At 42.0% G+C, this 21,402-nt stretch overlaps 1 protein-coding gene across 1 annotated transcript in view; it reads left to right on the forward strand.

Annotated features, from left to right (window-relative positions):
* LOC125453100 (von Willebrand factor A domain-containing protein 3B-like) overlaps positions 1 to 21,402 on the forward strand; it is a 133,414-nt gene that overhangs the window by 75,498 nt on the left and 36,514 nt on the right. The window contains exons 16-20 of the mRNA XM_048532201.2: positions 790 to 989; positions 5,717 to 5,854; positions 9,367 to 9,424; positions 14,337 to 14,493; positions 17,133 to 17,251. Of these exons, the coding sequence (XP_048388158.1) occupies positions 790 to 989; positions 5,717 to 5,854; positions 9,367 to 9,424; positions 14,337 to 14,493; positions 17,133 to 17,251 (672 nt within the window). The remainder of the gene's footprint in view (positions 1 to 789; positions 990 to 5,716; positions 5,855 to 9,366; positions 9,425 to 14,336; positions 14,494 to 17,132; positions 17,252 to 21,402) is intronic.

Below are 21,402 nucleotides of genomic sequence, written 5' to 3' on the forward strand. Positions count from 1 at the left end.
ATCATTTTTATTTATTTCTATAACTAAGATTTTGTGTATCAGTACTTTGCACCTAAGATAACGCAGTGTGTGGCGATGTTGTAAACTTTTCACTGTACTCTTGTACCCTGTACTTGAGTACATGTGACAATAAAACCTAACTCTAAAAAAATGCAAATCTAAAAATGGGCATTTAATGGACTCATTCACTTAAGGGAGGCACGGTGGCTCAGTGGTTAGCCCTGCTGCCTCACAGCGCCAGGGACCGGGTTCGATTCCAGCCTCTGGTAACTGTCTGTGTGGAGTTTGTACATTCTCCGTGTCTGCGTGGGATTCCTCTGTGTGCTCCAGTTTCCTCCCACAGTCCAAAGATGTGCAAGCTAGGTGTATTGGCCATGTTAAATTGTCCGTAGTGTTCAGGGATGTGTAGATTAGGTGGGATATAGGGCGATGGGTCTGCGTGAGATGCTCTGAAGGTCAATGTGGACTTGCTGGGCCAAAGAGCCTGTTTCCACACTGCATGGATTCTGTGGTTATCTAGAAAATGCCCTGGTCTATCCTTTGATGATCAGAGTTCAAAAAGTCTTGAAAATCACAGAAACATTTGCAAAGCAACTGAGTGACTCATTCCAAGGGAATCCTCAAATCCAATATCGTACAGAATGATGAATAGCACTGTTATGTAACTATAAAAAGAACTGGTTTGGATGTTTTGGTTGGGCTAATAAACAATATCATGGCATGATGCACTGACAGTCATATCAGTAAGAAAAAGTGGTTGTAAAAACAATTCTACTTTTATCCTTGCAGAATCACTGCTGATAATCGAACTGGGAACAACAATACATCCCAGCTACAGTCTTTAAATGCTAATGCACTTTTGAGATCCAAATCAGCTATGGATTGGACACTAGCTACACACAGAAACCACAGGGACAGGTACCACGTTTACAACGCAGATAGTGGCAAGAGATCAAATGACCTACAAAGGAAGAACGCCCTACATGCTGGTAAGGGAAACAAGCAATCATTCTAGCTTCAGAGATAGCAGGAACTGCAGATACTGGAGAATCTGAGATAACAGAGTGTAGAGCTGGATGAACACAGCAGGACAAACAGCATCAGAGGGGCAGGAAAGCTAACGTTTCAGAAGAAGGGTCTCGGCCCGAAACGTCAGCTTTCCTGCCCCTCTGATGCTGCCTGGCCTGCTGTGTTCATCCAACTCTACACCTTGTTACCTCTAAATATTGTACCCTTCCCTGACTTTCCAGCATTTATTTAATCAGAAATCTTGCACAGCTTTAATTTAATGAAAATCCCTAAGGGAATTTTAAAAGAAATCGGCAGATAAGGAAAAATCAGATCAACTGACTAAAGGGTAGGTTAACTTTACCAATAACATTAAAGGACAAAGATGGAGAAGTTCCAGGGCTTAAGAACAAAATGGCTGAAGGTACTGGCAGAGCAGTTGAAATTGGGAGTGTTCAAGAGGCCAGAATTAGAGACATCTCAGAGGGTTGAGGGATTGGAGCAGATTCCACCTACTGAGAAAGTTGAAACCAAGGAGAAATTTGAAATCAAGGATGGTAAACCTAAAATCAAAAACAGAAATTGCTGGTGAAACCTAGTAGGTCTGGCAGCATCTGTGGGAAGAAAGCAGAGTTAATGTTTTGAGCCTGGTGGCTCTTCATCAGAACCGATGGCAGCTAGGAAAAACTGGTATTGATGCTCAAGGCGAGGTTTGGTAGAGGTGGAGGGACAGGTGAGTGGTCAGGTGGAGATAGAGCACAAAGAGAAATGAAAGGGATACATAAATGAGGCTTATGGATGGCAGGCCAGTACAGAAGAGAAGCTGAATAAGTGATAATGTGAGCTGAGGATAGCAGAGAATGCATAGCCTGTGCTGAAAGCAAAACATGTAAGGTGATAAAAGCCCTGAGAGTGGGTGAGAATGAGTTGTCTGTGCTAAAAGCGAGCAATGCCATAAGAAGACTGGGTGTAGGGTGGGTGGAAGGCATGGAAAGATGAAATCAGGCTTCATGTTGAGTCCCAGAGGCTGCAGGGTCGCAAGTGGAAAATGAGATGTTGTTCTTCGAGCTGTGCTGAGGCTCATTGGAACGCTGCAGCAGGCCTGAGAGAGACATGTTGGCACGGTTGACATTGGTTTGGTATGTTGAAGCAGCATGCAGCAGGAAGCTCTGCATCATTTTAGTGGAAAGATGTTCTGCAAAGCGGCCACCCAGTCTACGTTTGGTTTCCTCAGTATAGAGGAGACCACACTGTGAGCAGCGAGCACGGCAGGCTAGATTGTGAAAAGTGCAACTAAATCACTTCTTCACCCAGAATGTGCATCCGGGCCTTTGGATAGTGAAGCAGGAGAAAGTGAATGGGCAGCTGTTACTGCTTCTGCGATTGCTTGGGAACGTGTTGTGGGCATCTGGGGTTGTGTTGGGAATGGAGGGGGAGTTTACCAGACTGTACCAAAGGAATGCTCACAAGGGAGGGGAGTGGAATAAGTGTCAGATCGTGGCATCCTGTTGGAGGTGATGGAAATGGCGGTCTACAGTCCTTTGGATGCAGAGACTGCTATGTGAGGACCAGAGGGACTCTATTGTTCTTGTGGTTGGGGTGGGGGTGGGGGAGGGAGAAGGGAATGAGAGCCAACATGTGGGAGATGGGTCGGGCATGTTTAAAGGCCCTGTCAACTAAGAGAGCAGGGAGCCCTCAGTTGATGGGGAAAAAAAAGTGGGCATTTCTGAGGCTCCCCTGCAGAAGGTGGCATCATCAGAACAGATTGACATAGCCGAAGAAACTAGAGAATAGAATGGAATCCTTACAGGAAGCAGGGTGTGACGATGTATAGTCCAGGTGACTTTGAGAGTCGGTAAGTTTGTAGTGAATTTTGGTGGTCAGCCTATCCCCAGAAATGGAAACAAACATGTCAAGGATGGGAAGGGAGGAGTCAAAGATGTACCAGGTGAGGGTGAGGGCAGGGTGGAAACTGAAAGTGAAATTGATCAACCTTTCCAATTCCAGACGAGGGAAGGAAGCAACACCAATGATGTCATCGGTGTACCAGAGTAAGAGTTGTGTGTGATGATCAGAGTAGCACTGAAACCAGGAATGTTCCATGTACTCCACACAGAGGTAGGCATTACGGGGCCCATGCAGACTATACCTTCGATCTGCCGAAAGTGAGAGGAGTTAAAGGAGAGAGGAGTGAGAGGAGTTGCTCAAAGTGAGGAGCAGGGTGGTGGATGGGGACACTTGTTTGGATTTAAACACCATCTGCTGTTTCTCCACCCAGCTTTCCAATTGATCTGTCTCCTGCTGTATTCTTTGAAAACTTCCCGCATTATACAAAACTCCACCAACTTTTATGCCATCTGCAAACTCACTAATCAGACCACGTACATTTTCATCCAAATCATTTCATATTACAAACAACAGAGGCCTCAGCAGTGATTCTTGCAGAACACCACTGGTCCTAGATCTCCAGTCAGAAAAACACCCCTTCACAACTATGTTCTGTCTTCTATGACCAAGTCAATTTTCTATTCAACTTGCAAACTTACTATGGATTCCATGCAACTTAATCTTTTGGACCATGCCCTACGATGACACTCCATGCCATGGAACATAGAACAGTACAGTGTAGAAACAGGCCCTTCAACCACCATGTCTGTGCCAACTGTGAGGCCATTCTGAACTAATGCCATCTGGCAGCACATGGTCTGTAACCCTCTATTCCTTGCCTACTCTGGCATCTGTCTAAATGCTTCTTAAATTTTGTCAACATGCTGCTTCTACCACCTCTCCAGGCAATGCATTCTGGGCACCTACCACATTCTGTGTAAAAAAAATTTCCTCGCATTTCTCCTTTAAACTTGCCGCCTCACTGTAAACGTTTGCCCCCTTGTATTTGACATGTCCACCCTTGGGAAAAGCTTCCAACTATCCACCCTAACCAAGCTGCTGATAAATTTTATATACTTCTGGCAGGGCACCCCTCAGCCTCCAAAGCTCTAGCAGAACTAATCCAAGTTTGTCTACCCTTTCCTTATAGCTAATACACTGCGACCCAGACAACATCCTAGTGAGCCCCTTCTGCACCCTCTCCAAAGCCTCCACATCTTTCCTGCAGTGTGGTGACCAGAACTGCACACAATACTTCAAATGTGGCCGAACTAACGTCTTATATAGCTGCAACATAACTTGCCAGATTTTATACTCAAGTGCCCCGACCAATGAAGGTAAAAGTTCCATACGACTTCTTTACCACCTTATCCACTTGCGTTGCCCTTTCTGGAAGCTCCCTCACTTGGACCCTTGTGTTTTTTGCAATGGATTAATGACCTAGACTATGGTATACAAATATCACCATTTTCAGATGATATAAACCTTCTAAATTGTGAGGTACATTGTTGGAACTTGAAAACAAGTTGACGGAGTGAGCATGTAGGTGGCTGATGAAGTTTAATATGGAGTAGTATGAGTCAATGCATTTTGGCAAGTAAGACGTGGAGAGACAATGTAAAATAAGAGGTAAAATCCTGAAGAGGTATCTGGGTGTGTTTGTGCATAAATTAATAATGGTACATGTCTGTTGACAGACCTGTTAATAAAGCATACAGTATCCTCAGTCTTATTGACAAGTACATTAAGATCAAGAGCAAGGAGGTTATGTTGAATGTATTTAAGACACTAGTTCAGTGTCATTTGAAGTATTTGGGGTGACAAGGTGGCTCAGTGGTTAGTGCTTTTGACTCACAGTGCCAGGGATCTGGGTTCATTTCTAGCCTTGGATGTCTGTCTGTGTGGAGTTCACATGCTCTCCCTGTGTCTGTGTGGGTTTCCTCTGGATGCTCTGGTTTTCCTCCTACAGTCCAAAGATATATATGTCAGGTGGATTGGCCATGCTAAATTACGCAAAGTGTTCAGGGAAATGTAGTAGCCATGGGTAGGGGGATATGGATGGGGCTGGGTAGCATGCTCTTTGGAGCATTGGTATGGACTTACTGGGGCAAATTACCTGATTCCACAATGGGGGAATTCTAATTCTATATCACACTTTGAGAAGGATATGATGGTGAGAGTGCAGAATATGTTTTTATGAGATTGATTCCGGGGATAGGGAACTTTAGTTATGATGATAGATTGGAGAAGTTAGGATTTGCCTCAGATAAGAGGAGATTAAATTGGAGATAAAATAAGTGAAGGTATTTTAAGAAAAAGCTCTTTGATGGCAGTGATTAGTTACCATCTGCATTCCCTGAGATTATGGTGGAGGCAGGCTCGTTTGATGTATTCAAAACGTAATTAGATGCTATTTCAAAATTAACATGGTGCCATATTATGGGAAATAGATGATGAATGAATGACAATAAATAAAACTCTGATTTCAAAGAGCTGGTCTGAACACAGTGGACTGAATGGCCTTTCTCTGTGATGTAGTAATTCCCTGATTCTATAAACATTACTGGCATCATGTTGGTGCAATTATGACGTTTTTTGGTTGAAGTAAAAGGCGGAGTATTTTGCAGTTATACTTGTCATTTTGAACTGGGAGTCTAATGTTCTCTGTAAGAAAAACGTACATTTAAAGAGTCATAACTTTCTAATTTTAATGCGGTCAGAGCAGTTAAAAAGTTTTGAACTGTTTTGGATATTAAGACAATAAAGAGAAAATGTTTTAATTGTAGTAGTAAGCTAATAGTATAACTGTTTCCATTAATAGCTCATACCAAGTCCAGCTTACTTCGGGGTTTGAGCAATGGTGTTAAAATTAATGAGAATCTAATGGATGAATGGCTGCTTCCAGAAAACAAGGAACTGTTTGTGAATAATCACAACAAGGAATTGAAAGTTCTGAAAGGTAAGTTCTGCTTCAGCTATGTTCTGCTGCCATCTCAGACCATCATCTGCATTCCTCCAACAGTTTGAAAATTTATGAAAGTGTGTAATAACTTGTTAATGGCCAAATAAACTGTTTTTCATTTGGTGTTGATCGAGGGATTGAATTTTTGAGTGATACTTTTGTTCAGTTTATGTGCACACCCATGAGTTTGGGTTCAAGACAAACTGGTTAAGGAGGAAGCAAGAGCAAGACCTGTCTCTTGACTTAGCCTCCTTTATAACACTGTTCATTAAATTTTAAGACGAAGTACCACGGTAGGTGTTATTGAGAGCTACACCAGGCTGTGTTCCATGTTTGAAAGACTGTGCTACACATACTCCACAGGCTTCTTGCTTGTGTTTCTCTCAAAGCCAATGACCGTATCCCTTCTCTCAATCCCAATTACTCCACCCACAGAGGAGCAGCTCCAAGACATGATTGTAAGATTGTTCCAGGGCCCTAAAGTCCTTACACAACAGGAAAGCTCCCCTGTTCTTGGGAATACTCTGACCTGCCATTGGATCCGTTAGATCCATCTGAAAGTCAGTTGTAGCCTTAGTTCAGTGTGTTACCTGAAAGATGACAGCTGCAACAGTGAAATGCTCTCTTAATACTTGGCTTTCATGCACTTCAGCCATGGCAGTGTGACTTGAACCTGGAAACTTGTGGTTCAAAGGCGAATGCACCACCAGTTGAGCCACAGTTGATATCCCAAGCCTCTGCATGATCATAAGACCCTAAGACATAGGAATAGAAGTAGGTCATTTTGCCTATTGAGTCTGCTCTGCTATTCAATATGGTCATGGCTGATCTGATTATCCTCAAATTTATTTTCCAGCATTTTTATCATCATCCTCGATTCCCTTACTGATGGAAAATACGCCTAGCTCATCCTTGAATAAATTTAAAAACCCAACCTCTGCAGTCATTTGGGGTAAAGAGTTGCACAAATGCACTCCTTTCAGAAGGAGAAATTCCTCCTCATCTATCTTAAACGGTGATCATTTATTCTGAGGTTATGTCCACTGGCCGGAGGCTGTACCAAAAGAGAACACACCTCCACATCTATCCTATCAAACCCGCTAAGAATCTTATATGTTTCAATAAATCACCTCTCATTGTTTGAAATTCCAATGTGTAAGGGCCCAACCTACTCAACCCTTCCTCACAAAATTCTTCCATAGTGGGGATTAACCTAGTGAATCTAATCAGGCCTGCTTCCAGTGTCAGTATACCTTACCTTAGATAAGTGGACAAAAACCCATTCACTGTATTCTTGGGGTATTCTGATTAATGCCTGGTATAGTTTTAGCAAGGCTTCGCTAATTTAATACTCCATTCCATCTGAAATGAAAGCCATCATTCCAGTTGACTTCCCTCTGACCAGCTGAACTTGTATGCTATCTTTTTGTGATTTGTACATAAGAACCCCAAATCCCACTGTGGCGCAGCTTTCTGAAGTGCATCTCCATTTAAATAACATTTAGCCCCTCTATTCTTACTGCCAAAGTGCTAGCTGCACAATGTTTTCCCCTACTGATTGAAGAACTGTCTTCCCTGACTTTCACTGTGATGTCGATTGCGTGATACTCTTCTCAGACTCGAGGTCTAGCAATACATGTTGTGGGACACACTAAAGTTTAGGGAAGGTTGAATAGAATAGAATTGAATTGAATTAGCTTTATTATCACAAATTAGCTTTATTGCTGCAAAAGCACAGTGGAAAAAGGCCATTGTCTAAGGCCTTTCAGCCATCAGACACTGAGGGTTTTAGTGAATTTCTAATCCCTTGGTCTGAATAATTGACATGTTATATATTGTTAAACAAAAACTGTCCTTGTAAATGTAAGCTAAAGTGCTTGCTATTCCTAATGAATGAAAATGAGTTGATTGCTCTATGATACCTGTTTTATCTGTCACATGTGAAATTATTGAGGCGGTGTCATGTAGATATGTAAATGTGAATAAACACTGGGGGTACTAAACATGAAGATAATGTTTACCCAGAATAAGAAATTCAGGAAGAAGTTCTTGATGGGTGAAGTTGCGCATGAGAATCATGATTGGCATCCTGAGGGTCGATCATGTCATCTGTTGCGGTTCTTTCAAAGGCTGAACAAGCCGATTCTGGAAATGCAGGAGCTGACACAATATGAAGTGCCACATACGAAGTTGTATCTTGCTGGTGGTATAGAATGATCTCTGCAGATGCATTGATTGCAAAATTAGGCACTGCTTTGGAGCTACTGAAAGCACATGTTGCCATGTTGCCAAAAGCCTAGAAACAGTTGGTATTCATGTTTCTACCAGTTGCTAGTAGATTTCCCAGTTCTCATAGTGGAGGGCTTTCAAGTCCCTTCTGACAGCATTCTTGAATCAGAGCACCGAATACCTTACTGATCTCTCATTGTAGGCTACCTCCAAGTTTAGCATAATCTGGGGACATGCCCCAAGCCAGCGAAGCCCATTTTTGCTTAATAAGTACTGGTATGTTCAACATGTTTGCCCTAGAAAGGGCTGCTTCATTGATGTCCTTTACTTCCCATGTCATGCCAGGATTGTACATTCATGCAATTCACTCAACGGAAAAGGAAGTTATTATAGATCATAGAACCCCTACAGTGTGGAAACAGGCCCTTCAGCCCAACAAGTCCACACTGACCCTCAGGGCATCCCACCCAGATCGTCCTCCTAATCTACACAGCACTGTACACTATGGGAAATTTAGCATGGCCAGCCCACCTAACCTGCACATCTTTGGACTGTTGGAGGAAACCCACACAAGACACAGGGAGAATGTGCAAACTCCACACAGACAGTTGCCCGAGGGTGGAATTGAACCCAGGTCCCTGAGGCTGTGAGGCAGCAGTGCTAACCACTGAGCTACCATGCCATGCATCAACTTGATTTCACTCACTTTTGACCAGTAGCATCATTGCCCACAGTGGGTCAGCCTTGAGCCTAGTTTCTGCACTGTCAGCTCGGTGTGGCCATCTCCTTCATGGCTACCACATCCGGGCACAGCACTCAAATGGTGGTCTTATCAGTGGAATGTATGGTTTTTGAGCCACCTAACTTGTTTTATTGGAGTGATTAGTTCCTGCCCCATGTTGAGGCTCTTATTACTCAATAACATTAAGCAAAGACACTCTAGGTTCATCCTATTCAGATCTAAACACAGCTGTTCAATTGACATTGGTTCCTCTTTTCATCTGGCGAATGACCTGCATTGTGCTCTTGGGCTCCTGCCGTGGATGTTACCTGAAATGAGAATCTGTTGTGATAGAATACGTTCCTTCTCGGACTCAGTGAAAAACACCTATTCTCTACAAACCAGAAAACCAAATGTCTCTTGAAAAAAAATGAGAATTTATTATTTGGGGTCCAGTTTTTACTAAATGTAAGAAAAGTTAAGGGATATCTGAGAATATCGCTATGAGATGCTAAACTTCTGTATTTATTCAAATACCTTTTAATGGTTTTCTTAACAGGTTTCAGTTTGCTGGAAAGCAAACCTTTGACAAAAAAAGGAAGCAGACCCGCTAAAAAGTAAGTTGAAAATGTTATCTGTTGTCAGAAAGGCTGCTCGCAACTAACTAACTATTTTGATTACTCATGGGGTCAGTAATATTTAACTATGGTAATAATATAATCCACAGCCATATCTAGACTTCCAAAAGGCCTTTGATACGGTGCCTCACGGGAGGCTGCTGAGCAATGTGAGGGCCCATGGTGTTCGAGGTGAGCTACTGGCTTGGATTGAGGATTGGCTGTCTGCCAGAAGGCAGAGAGTTGGGATAAAAGGCTCTTTTTCAGAACGGCAACCAGTGACAAGTAGTGTCCTGCAGGGTTCAGTGTTGGGGCCGCAGCTGTTCACCTTATATATTAATGATCTGGATGAAGGGACTGGGGGCATTCTGGCGAAGTTTGCCGATGATACGAAGATAGGTGAACAGACAGGTAGTACTGAGGTGGGGAAGCTGCAGAAAGATTTAGACAGTTTAGGAAAGTGGTCCAGTAAATGGCTGATGAAATAACAATGTGAGTAAATGTGAGGTTTTGCACTTTGGAAAAAAGAATACAGGCATGGACTATTTTCTAAATGGTGAGAAAATTCGTAAAGCAGAAGTACAAAGGGATCTGGGAGTGTTGGTCTAGGATTCTGTAAAGGTTAACTTGCAGGTAGAGTCTGTGATTAAGAAAGCGAATGTAATGTTGTCGTTTATCTCAAGAGGGTTGGAATACAAAAGCAGCGATGTGCTTCTGAGGCTTTATAAAGCTCCTGTTAGGCTCCATTTAGAATACTGTGTCCAATTTTGGGCCCCACACTTCAGGAAGGGCGTACTAGCCCTGGAGCGTGTCCAGCAGAGATTCACACGGATGATCCCTGGAATTGCAGGTTTAACATATGTTGAACGGCTAAGGATCCTGGGATTGTACTCATTAGAGTTTAGAAGGTTGAGGGGAGATAGAACATAGAACATAGAACATAGAACATCAAAGCACAGTACAGGCCCTTCGGCCCTTGATGTTGTGCCGACCTGTCATACCGATCTGAAGCCCATCTAACCTACACTATTCCATGTACGTCCATATGCTTATCCAATGACGACTTAAATGTACTTAAAATTGCCGAATCTACTAACGTTGCAGGCAAAGCGCTCCATTCCCTTACTACTCTCTGAGTAAAGAAACTACCTCTGACATCTGTCCTATATCTTTCACTCCTCAGTTTAAAGCTATGCCCCCTCGTGCCTGCCGTCACCGTCCTAGGAAAAAGAATCTCCCTATCCACCCTGTCTAACCCTCTGATTATTTTATATGTTTCAATTAAGTCACCTCTCAACATTCTTCTCTCTAACGAAAACAGCCTCAAGTCCCTCAGCCTTTCCTCGTAAGACGTTCCCTCCATACCAGGCAACATCCTAGTAAATCTCCTCTACACCCTTTCCAAAGCTTCCAAATCCTTCTTATAATGCGGTGACCAGAACTGTACGCAATACTCCAAGTGCGGCCGCACCAGAGTTTTGTACAGCTGCAGCATAACCTTTTGGTTCCGGAACTCGATCCCTCTATTAATAAAAGCTAAAACACTATGCCTTCTTAACAGCCCTGTCGACCTGGGTTGCAACTTTCAAGGATCTGTGTACATGGACACCGAGATCTCTCTGCTCATCTACACTACCAAGAATCTTACCATTAGCCCAGTACTTTGCCTTCCATTACTCCTACCAAAGTGCATCACCTCACACTTGTCTGCATTAAACTCCATTTGCCACCTCTCAGCCCAGCTCTGCAGCTTATCTATGTCTCTCTGCAACCTACAGCATCCTTCGTCACTATCCACAACTCCACCAACCTTAGTGTCGTCTGCAAATTTACTAACCCATCCTTCTACGCCTTCATCCAGGTCATTTATGAAAATGACAAACAGCAGTGGACCCAACACCGACCCTTGCGGTACACCGCTAGTAACTGGTCTCCAGGATGAACATTTCCCATCAACTACCACCCTCTGTCTTCTTTGAGCAATCCAATTTCCGATCCAAACTGCTGTATCTCCCACAATCGCATTCCTTCGCATTTGTCTAATAGAAACTTACAAGGTAATGTATGGCTTAGAAGGGGTGGACTCTAGGATGTTGTTTCCGTTAGGCGGGGAGACTAGGACCCGTGGGCACAGCCTTAAAATTAGACGGGGTAAATTTAAAACGGAAATGAGATGACATTTCTTCAGCCAGAGAGTGGTGGGCTTGTGGAATTCATTGCCACAGAGTGCAGTGAAGGCCGGGACGTTGGATGCCTTCAAGGCAGAGATCGACAAATTCTTGATCTCACAAGGAATCAAGGGCTACAGGGAGAGTGCAGGGAAGTGGAGTTGAAATGCCCATCAGCCATGATTTAAATGGCGGAGTGGACTTGATGGGCAGAATGGCCTTACTTCCACTCCTATGTCTTATGGTCTTATAAAGTTGGGCATTTTCTGTCCAACTGCATGATGTAATCCGTTTCAAATCTGAGAAATAATACATTGCCTTTATTTCAGCAGTAGTGACTCCTTCCATCAGGAAATGAAGAAGCATCAGTCTGGTGTTTAATGTTACTGGACCAGTAATTCAGAGGCTTGTAGCCCAGGGAATGTGCCTTCCAACTTTGTTTCTTGAGTTGAAACTCAATTCAAAAATAATGTGACTGCAGTCCCGTACCAAAATAGTGGCAGTGTAACTGCTCCCTAAAGTGGTTTTGCAATTCAATTGATTGTATCAAGACTTGGCGAAAAGCAACACATGCTAGCCTTGTCAGTCATGCTGACACCCTGAAAGTCAATGTGGAAGCAGGCTGTTCAGTTCATTGAGTCCATACAAACCCTCTGAATAGTATTTCACCCCCCCCTTTCACCTTTCTCAGCACTTCCCATGGCTAATCCATTTAGCCTTCACTTCCCTGGACGCTATGGGTAATTTAGTATGGCCAATCCATCTTATCTGCACATCTTTGGACTGTAGGAGGAATCCATTGCACCCCGAGGAAACTCACACAGACACGGGGTGAATGTGCAAACTCCGCACAGACAGTCAGTCGCCCAAGAGTGGAGTCAAACCTAGGTCCCTGACAACAACAAAAACTGAGGAAGGATCACTGGACCTGAAATGTTAACTCTGTTTTTCCCTTCACGGATGCTGCCAGACCTGCTGAGCTTTTCCAGCAACTTCTGTTTTTGTTGCTAGGTCCCTGACACTGAGGCAGCAGTGCTAACCACTGAACCACCGTGCCACCCCAGATGTAGGTGAGGGCAAAACTCAAGCAGTATTAAACAGACATCGGAATATGTGTGGCAATTCTTCAGAAGCAAAGGTCTTGAATATTTTAAATGTAGTAGAAAAGCATGACATACTTGAGATGAAAATTGAAAATCTCAAATTTGAAATTAAAAAAACAGGCAAGCCAGTTGTATACAACACATTATTAGCATATTAATGGATATTCTGAGAAGTGGAATTTAAAAGCACCCAGGGAAAGTGTTCCAATTTCCCCTCATCAGATCAAATATATTTATATTACTCTCTAATAAAAACAGAAATTGCTGGAGAACCTCAGAAGTTCTGGCAGCATCTGTGGAGAAAAGCGGAGTTTATGTTTTGAGTCCAGTGACCCCTCTTCAGGACTTACTGTATAAATTGGTCTTCTTCAAGATAGTGCAGCAATAATCTGATGTCCCTACTTAACATAACCCTTATTCAAAAATATTCCCATTGTATAGTTTTAGGAGTTAACTAACTTTTCATTGTTAGTTGTTTTGCAAATTGGATCACCACTGCTTTAATTATCCCTTCTGCTAAATAATTAAAATGACGAATCTAATGTTTCATCCACAGTCTCATTCAGCTGATATTCTGCTTGTAAAATGCTCTTTCTAAGTTGTCATAACAGGGGAGAAGCACTGTAAAACTTTGGTGGAACTTTACCAGTAGTTCATGCATCTTGGAAAGAATGGGTGGGAAACTGTTTTTCTATTGATTATGTTAATTGAGTAATTATCCATTTGTTCTAAATGAAAAATAATTGGTTCACAAACCCAGGCATATTTTAGAATAGTAACTTAACTTTACCTGACCTAATTTATTATGCAAGAAATGCTCAGCCAACCTTCCACCCATTGACTCCATCTATACTTCTCGTTGCCTTGGAAAGGCAGACAACATAATCATAGAGACCTCCCACCCCGGCCGTAATCTTTTCCAACCTCTTCCATCAGGCAGAAGATGCAAAAGATTAAACACATGTACCAACAGATTCAAGAACAGCTTCTTCTCTGCTGTTATTAGTCAACTGAATGGATCTTTCAAATTTTAAATTTAATGTTGATCTCGCTGTTTGTGCACCTTCTCGGCGGCTGTAACATTGTATTCCTCACTCTGTTCTCTTACCCTAATGTACTTTGTATGGTATGATCCACGTGTACTGCACACAAAACAAAATTTTCCACTGTACCTACGTATGTGTGACAATAACAATTCAAATTAGATTTTAAGGTTTCTGTTTAAAATAACGGCCCTCAGTGGTTTGCACTGCTGCCTCACAGCGCCAGGGTCTTGGGTTCAATTTCAGCCTCTGTATAGAGTTTGCACGTTCTCTCCATGTCTGCATGGATTTCCTCCCACAGTCCAAAGATGTGCCTGTTAGGTGGATTGGCCATGGTAGATTGCCCTAGAGTGTCCAGGGATGTGCAGGCTAGATGGATTAGTGTAATATGGATAGGGTAGGAGGATGAATCTGAGTGGGATGTTCTTCAGAGGGTTGGTGTGGACTCAGGCCTGCTTCCACACTGTAGGGATTCTATGAGTAGTTCATAAATCTATTTTCATAATACATTTGCAGTATGGGGGTATTGAGTAATTCTGAGTGTCTAGCCCTCTGTGGTTTTAGTCTCATGACACATTCTTTATTGATCTATTTCTAGCTCTCTGGATATTTCTTCAGCTTGCTGGCTGAAGACAAATAGCTTAATTGCAAAGCGACTCACTATAATGGATGCACTTGCACCGACTGCCATAGCTCAAACTTACAAGTATGTCCCAATCTTAGACAAGTATATTGTGTCCAAAGTCTTTGATGAGGTGAGCTCTCTTCTTCCATTTAAATGACATTTCTGAATTATTGAGGAAAATAGGAGGATTTATAGTCTGCATCGTTGATCTCTTTGACTTACCTCATGCCCAAGATCTCATACCCCAATGTCAAACTCAGTTGCTAAAATGCATTTAATCTGGCCAACTGTTTTGGACCAGTGCTCAGATATTTTGCATAAAGAAGTGGTGGTTACTGGCAAATGTTCTGCAGCTTAGTTTATAAGTCTTAGTCCCTGCTTTTGGGAAGAGGCCAGAAAAAGAAATCCCTGAAGAAGTGACTGATTACCTCTAATAAGTCGTGACATTTTGATATTTAATATCGTAGTGTCATAGAGATCTACAGCATAGAAAGAGACCCTTTGGCCCATCAAGTCATGGCATTTGGCACTCTTGCCTTCGGTGCTCAGTCCTTTGATTGTACAAGTTGGGCTTTCATGTTGAGACTGTACAGGACATTGGTGAGGCTTCTCCTGGAATACTGTGTCCAGTTCTGGCTGCCTCGTTGTAGGAGGGATATTATTAAACTGGATAGGGTTTAGAAGAGATTTACCAGGATGTTGCCGGTATGGAACTTTCAGTTACAAAGAAAGGCAGGGTAAGCTGGGACCTTTTTCACTGGAGTATAGGAGGTTGAGAGGTGACTTTATACAAATTTATCAAATACTGAGGGGCATAGGTAGTTGTCTTTTTCCTAGGATGGGGATTTCAAGACTAGGGGGCACATTTTTAAGGTGAGAGGAGAGAGATTTAGAAGAGAGAGAGAAGACATGAAGAGCAGTTTTTTTTTTACACAGAGGGTTGGTTTGCATGTGTAATGACCCTAAGGAAGTGATAGATGTGGGCACGATTACAACATTTAAAAGACATTTGGATAAGTAACGATTAAGAAAGGTTTGGATGGCAATGGATCAGGCGCAGGCAGGTGGGTCTAGATTAGGTTGGGATTATATTTGATATGGACTGGTTGGGCTGAAGGGACTGTTTCCATACTGTATGACTCAATGGCTATATAACTGTTCTAATACAATTTTCCAGTACTTTGCCCATAACCTTACATTCCTAGTATGTTTTATGATGTAACCTGTGTGATTTGTATATACCATTTGCTGTCAGCTTTAGCTTTATGGCTTGTGTGCTAGCAAACTGTAGGTTTTCTTTCTGTCAGAATTCAATAATTATAAGTGTTTCCATTGCTACGATGATTTCTTTTAAAACAATTTTTGAGGCCAGGCTTTAGAGTCAATCGGTTTGTGCGTACCACTCATGGAGTTTTTAAAATTTATCCTAGATTGATTTAGGACGCAGTAAGGTACATAATGGGAGAAATTCAAGAAATTTCTGAAGCTAGTTTATTTTAAGCTTTAGGGAATCACCCATAGTTTAAAGAGGGAGGCTTTTAATTTCAATTTTACTTTGAGTTTTGGGCTGACCTGTGAAGACCTTGGAATAGGATGGCTGTATAGATTAGTGCTCCTGAGAAGTGAGGAATATATAGTGAACTGGATTACCTTAGAGTGAGGAGTTGTTGTTACTTCGTGATGACGAGTATTGGGATAAAACTGTGAAACGGTTACTTAAAGCAAATTACATGAAACTGAGATAACAAAGTGTGGAGCTGGATGAACACAGAAGGCCAGGCAGCATCTTAGGAGCACAGAAGCTGACGTTTTGGGCCCAGAACGTCAGCTTTTGTACTCCTAAAATGCTGCTTGGCCTGCTGTGTTCATTCAGCTCCACACTTTGTTATCTCGTATTCTCCAGCATCTGCAGTTCCCATTATCTCTCTTACACTGAAACTGAGATGGATAATAACTCCAGTTGCTAATGGGAAGAAACCATCCACCGTTTCAGTTTAAAAGTTGAAATTATAATTGATTTTGGCCAACTGAGGAGCTGGGGTTTGAAATGTTTTCTTCAAGCTGTGGGTATTTAACCTAATCAAAAAAAATTCATCCCTTACAATCTTATTGTAAGCACAATGCGTGTTTAGCTTGTTCATTCATGGGGCAGTGATAAATGTCACCATACATGTTTGTAGTGATTGGAATGAGGACTGGGTGGATCTTATTGACCATGAGATCCTTGACTGGGCTTTTTAACCTGGGCCACTCAGAGAGCCCTGGCTGACAGTTATAAACAGGAGATTCAGAAGGCCTCCTCATTCAAGGAAAAAGCTCTGATATGGCTGATTGGAACCTATGTACTATGCACGTGCAAATAAAGGGTGACCTGGTGACTCTGTGCAGTTATTTTATCATTAATATATGAATGTTAATTATGAGATAAAAGTTTGGGAGAGATGTTCTATAAGATTCTTTAAATGCTTCTGAAAAAGTCATTGACTGAGACTGCATTAAGATCACGTAATCCAAAGATGCCACACTGGCTTAGGTGGGGATACAGCATAACATCTTAGGATCTTGTAGAGTGAAGGCTTCATAGACTCATAGACATTTACAGTATAGAGAAAGGACATTTGGTCCATCATGTTCTCCTATATATACAGGTCTCCTCATTATCTTAATAATAAGCTTAACAAGTTCTGAACAAGTTCTGCGAATATTACTTTAAAAATAATCAGGTACCTCGGTGCATTTCAATCTGATATGAATTGTGTTTTAATTCAGATGTTACCATTAGCTCATGTGAGCAACAGCAAGAAGCAGATCACACTCATTAATCCATTGGGTGTGAACCTTGAACACTACAAAAAAAGACTCCTCCTTGCTATCCAGTGCTATGAAAAGTGAGTAGTCAATTGCTGAGATGTCAGTCCTGCGGTAACTTAGTAACAAAATGAATGTAGTAAGGGCAGGTCACCTCAAGCAACTTGCTGTTCTCTTGGCTGTTTCTACAATTATATGTCTAATATTATTGTACCATGTAGATTTGTCAATCATTGAATCAACAGTCAGTCTAATTCACCATTGACTTCTACAACTTGCATCAGATGTTGCGGTACTAAATAACATGAGGATAGTTATAGATGGGCAAGAAATGCTGGCCTAGCTTGTAACGGCTACTTTCTGTGAATAAGTTAAAGGGTGGGAATTTATTATTGAAAATGAAGAGATAATTCCTATTGTAAGATTAGCTTGGAGCTAAATACTATTCTCATATTTATGCTTTTTTCTATTTCTTTTATTTGTGTAATATAAATTTGTCTGTTAAGACATCTGGTTTTTTTAAACCTTTGCAACATATTTTTAGCGGAATTTGCAATGAATTTCCTTTACCTTGCTTCATGGTTTGTAAGTCATCATGCTTTTTCTCCCTCTGAATTCTTTTCATCATCTTATCTCACACTATTTCAGCCACACTAGACTGAAAATGTGATATTTTCCAGTTCTGATGTTGAATCACAGAGATTCAACGTGACATAGCCCATGTTTACATAAAGCTCCTCCCACTGTTGACAATTATTTATTATGGACTTCAGGCACCTAGCTTGATGCTAGGACCACATTAAAATGTGGCAGGAAGGGTGGGGTTAAAAAATCAGGCAGGCAAAATGCTGAGGCTCTGATTTAGGGAGATTATTATGGTTTGCAGCCTTTCCAAAGTTCATATGGAACAAAGGAAATGCTTGGTTTCTTTCAAACTAAAAGGCCCATAATTATGTTGAGGTTATGTTGAGGTTGTACAGGACATTGGTGAGGCCTGTTCTGAAGTACTGTGCCCTGTTACAGGAAGGATATTATCAAGCTGGAGAGCGGTAAGGAGAGATTTACCAGGATGTTGCCAGGAATAGAAGGTTTGTGTTAAAAGGAGAGGCTGGGGTTTTTTTTTTACTCTGAAGCATAGGGGATTGAGAAGTGACTTTGCAGAGATTTATAAAATAATGAGGGGTATAGATAAGGTGCATGCAGATGCCTTTCTCCTGGTGTGAGGAATTTCAAGACTAAGGGACATATATTTAAGGTGAGAAGAGAAAGATTTTAAAAAAGAAAATAGTTTGGGTGTGAAATGAACTTCCAGAGGAAGTGGTGGATGTGGGTACATGAATAAGAAATGTTTGGAGGCATATGGGCCAATTACAGGCAGGTGGAAATGGTTTAGTGTGGGATTATGGTCAGCGTGGACTGGTTGGACCAAGGAGTCTGTTTCTGTGCTGTATGACTGTATAACTCTTTAACTAAGCTAATGTGAAGTCAGACAGTCAAACAGGCTGTGGATGCATGATGGAACAGTGCAGCATCATTGCCATTTGATAACTGTTGAAGTGGCATTGTTGCTACTTGAGTCGACAGTTAGGGGTTGCTCTGTTTGGCCTGACAGGTAATAAGTGTATTATGTCTGGAAAGAGGTGACAGCAGGTACCAGCAATATGCACACTGCTCAGGACGAGACATAGAAGAAAGTGGCACACTTAACAAGATATATAGAGGTAAGTCTACCCAATGTACTGTTTAGCATATCGATGGCTAGGTATGAATGGTATGTGCTAATTGTTGACCCATTCCAGCCCCAGTATCTAGCTCTTTAGTTGCTTTCTATTCATTCCTCTCCATCATTAGAGCACGGGCACAAAATGCAACTTGCTAACCTCAGCATATTGATATCATTCAAAAGGGCAAAATACCCAAAACCTTTGGACGATAACTTAGCTGCATGGCAGGTGGTCTCAAAACATTCAAGTCATTGAATTTATTTTGACTGGAGGAAAGGTATTTCAAAGGATGTATGTTTGTGCTCTTCAAATAAACAAAATGTACAGAAGAAGTTGACATAAGGAGACTATTTAATTTCTGACAATTAGTGTAAGGCTTGTGAATGCAAGGATAAGTGTGACCAAAACAGAAAATGTGGGAAACATTGAACAGACTGGGCAGCATGTGGAGAGAACAGACACTTCATCAGGTTCTTCTTACAATAGAATTTGAATGTGTTTTCTACACCAGAGTGTGTGTGAAGCCTTTACTCTATTTTCAGATCTCGCTTGACAAAACACACTTATTGTTATTCTTCCATTAACCTGACTCAATGCGTTGAAAACCCTTCTAGGTCCTTTGAGCTTGCCAGAAATCTAGGGCCTTTCCTATCATGAATTCATAGAATCTCTACAGTGTGGAAGCAAGCCATTTGGCCTATTGAGTCCACAACAGCCCTTCACCGAGCATCCCACTAAGAGCACCCCTATTCGATGCCGGTAATCCTCAATTCCCATGGTCAATCTGCCCAACCTGCACATCTCTGGACTGTAGGAGGAAACCCACGACAACATGGGAAGAACGTGCAAACTCCACACAGTCACCTGAGGTTGGAATTGAACTCAGGACTCTGATGCTGTGAGACAGTAACGCTAACCTCTGAGCTGTCATGATACTCAATTGTGCCATTTCTCCTCATCATGCATTTTATTTTTGTTAGGCCCTGATTATAAACATTGGTCTTAGGTATTGACTTGAGTCCTTGACTTTGACTCTCACTCTCCTGGGGATTTTGTTGCTTGACTATACATGTGCCTGGGCCTATTCACCCAGCTTTTGTACTCTTTACACCATTCAGGTCTTGCCCTTTCTGAACGTCTGGCCATTGTCGAGTTATTCCGATGAACTCCTTGCCCTGCTGTTCACTTACTTGCAAGCTCTAAGATTCCTGATGAGCCATCCTACTTGGTGACCCTGTCTGAATACCTGTCTGTCTGTCTATTTTTGAATCTATTCTGTTCTGAGTGCATGTAAGTATTTCCTCTGGGGACTGTTGCCCAGTAAAAATAATCGATTAGCACAGGCATAGTGATGTTGCTTCATGAATTTTAGTAGCAAATACCAAGATGCACGCCCAAGAGAAGTCAATGTATATCATGCTTAAATTTACTCGATAGAGTTCTACCCACAGATCATAGTAGGCGAAGATTAGATTTAGATTAGATTCCCTACAGTGTGGAAACAGGCTCTTCGGCCCAACAAGTCCACACTGCCCCTTGAAGCATCCCACCCAGACCCATCCCCCTATAACCCACACAACACCCCTGAACACAATGGGCAATTTAGCATGGCCAATCCACCTAACCTGCACATCTTTGGACTGTGGGAGGAAACAAAAGATGTAGAGATCATTGGGTGTTTGGACAGAGCGAGGCATGCAGGTTAAACTGCATAGGAGGTGCGCAAAGCAAGATCAACATCAACAATGGACTGTCTAACTTTAAATAATGTAGATCTTGTTGATGTTGATCTTGCTCTGCGCACCTCCTGTGCAGTTTAACCTGCATGCCCAGGAGGTGCGCAGAGCAAGATCAACATCAACAAGATCTACATTATTTAAAGTTAGACAGTCCATTGTTGATGTTGATCTTGCTTTGCGCACCTCCTATGCAGTTTAACCTGCATGCCTCGCTTTGTCCAAACACCCAATGATCTCTACATCGTTGCTTACTATGATCTGCCAGTTCTGCGCACAAACAAAGCTTTTCCCTGTACTTAGGTACACGTGACAATAAGTCAAAACAAATCGAATCGAATTAGCAGTCACTCAGTCAGTGTTTGATCTTGCCAATGTAAAGAAGACTGAGTTGTGAGCAGTGAATGTAATAGACTAGATAGAGAGAAGTACAGGTAAAATGTTGCTGTAAGTGCCTTGATGAGACCTCATCTGAAGCACTTTTGTGTAACTATTTGAGATGAGTGTAGGGGGAGGGGCTTAAATTAGTTCACAGGACGGCACAACTTCGAGGGCCAAAGGGCCTGTTCTGAGCTGCATTGTTCTATGTTCTATATCTGGTTGGCATGGATGAGTTGGACCAAAGGGCCTGTTTCTATGTTGTATATCTGTGTCCCCATGACTCTATCTAAAGGTTGAACATGAAAATTACACATTGCAGGATGGCGAAGCATCATTTAAACCAGACTGAGCCATCACAGTGCATGTAATGTGGAGTGTAACTCATGCTCT

The sequence above is a fragment of the Stegostoma tigrinum genome, chromosome 6, assembly GCF_030684315.1.
Source record: "Stegostoma tigrinum isolate sSteTig4 chromosome 6, sSteTig4.hap1, whole genome shotgun sequence".
NCBI classification, from domain to species: Eukaryota; Metazoa; Chordata; class Chondrichthyes; order Orectolobiformes; family Stegostomatidae; genus Stegostoma; species Stegostoma tigrinum.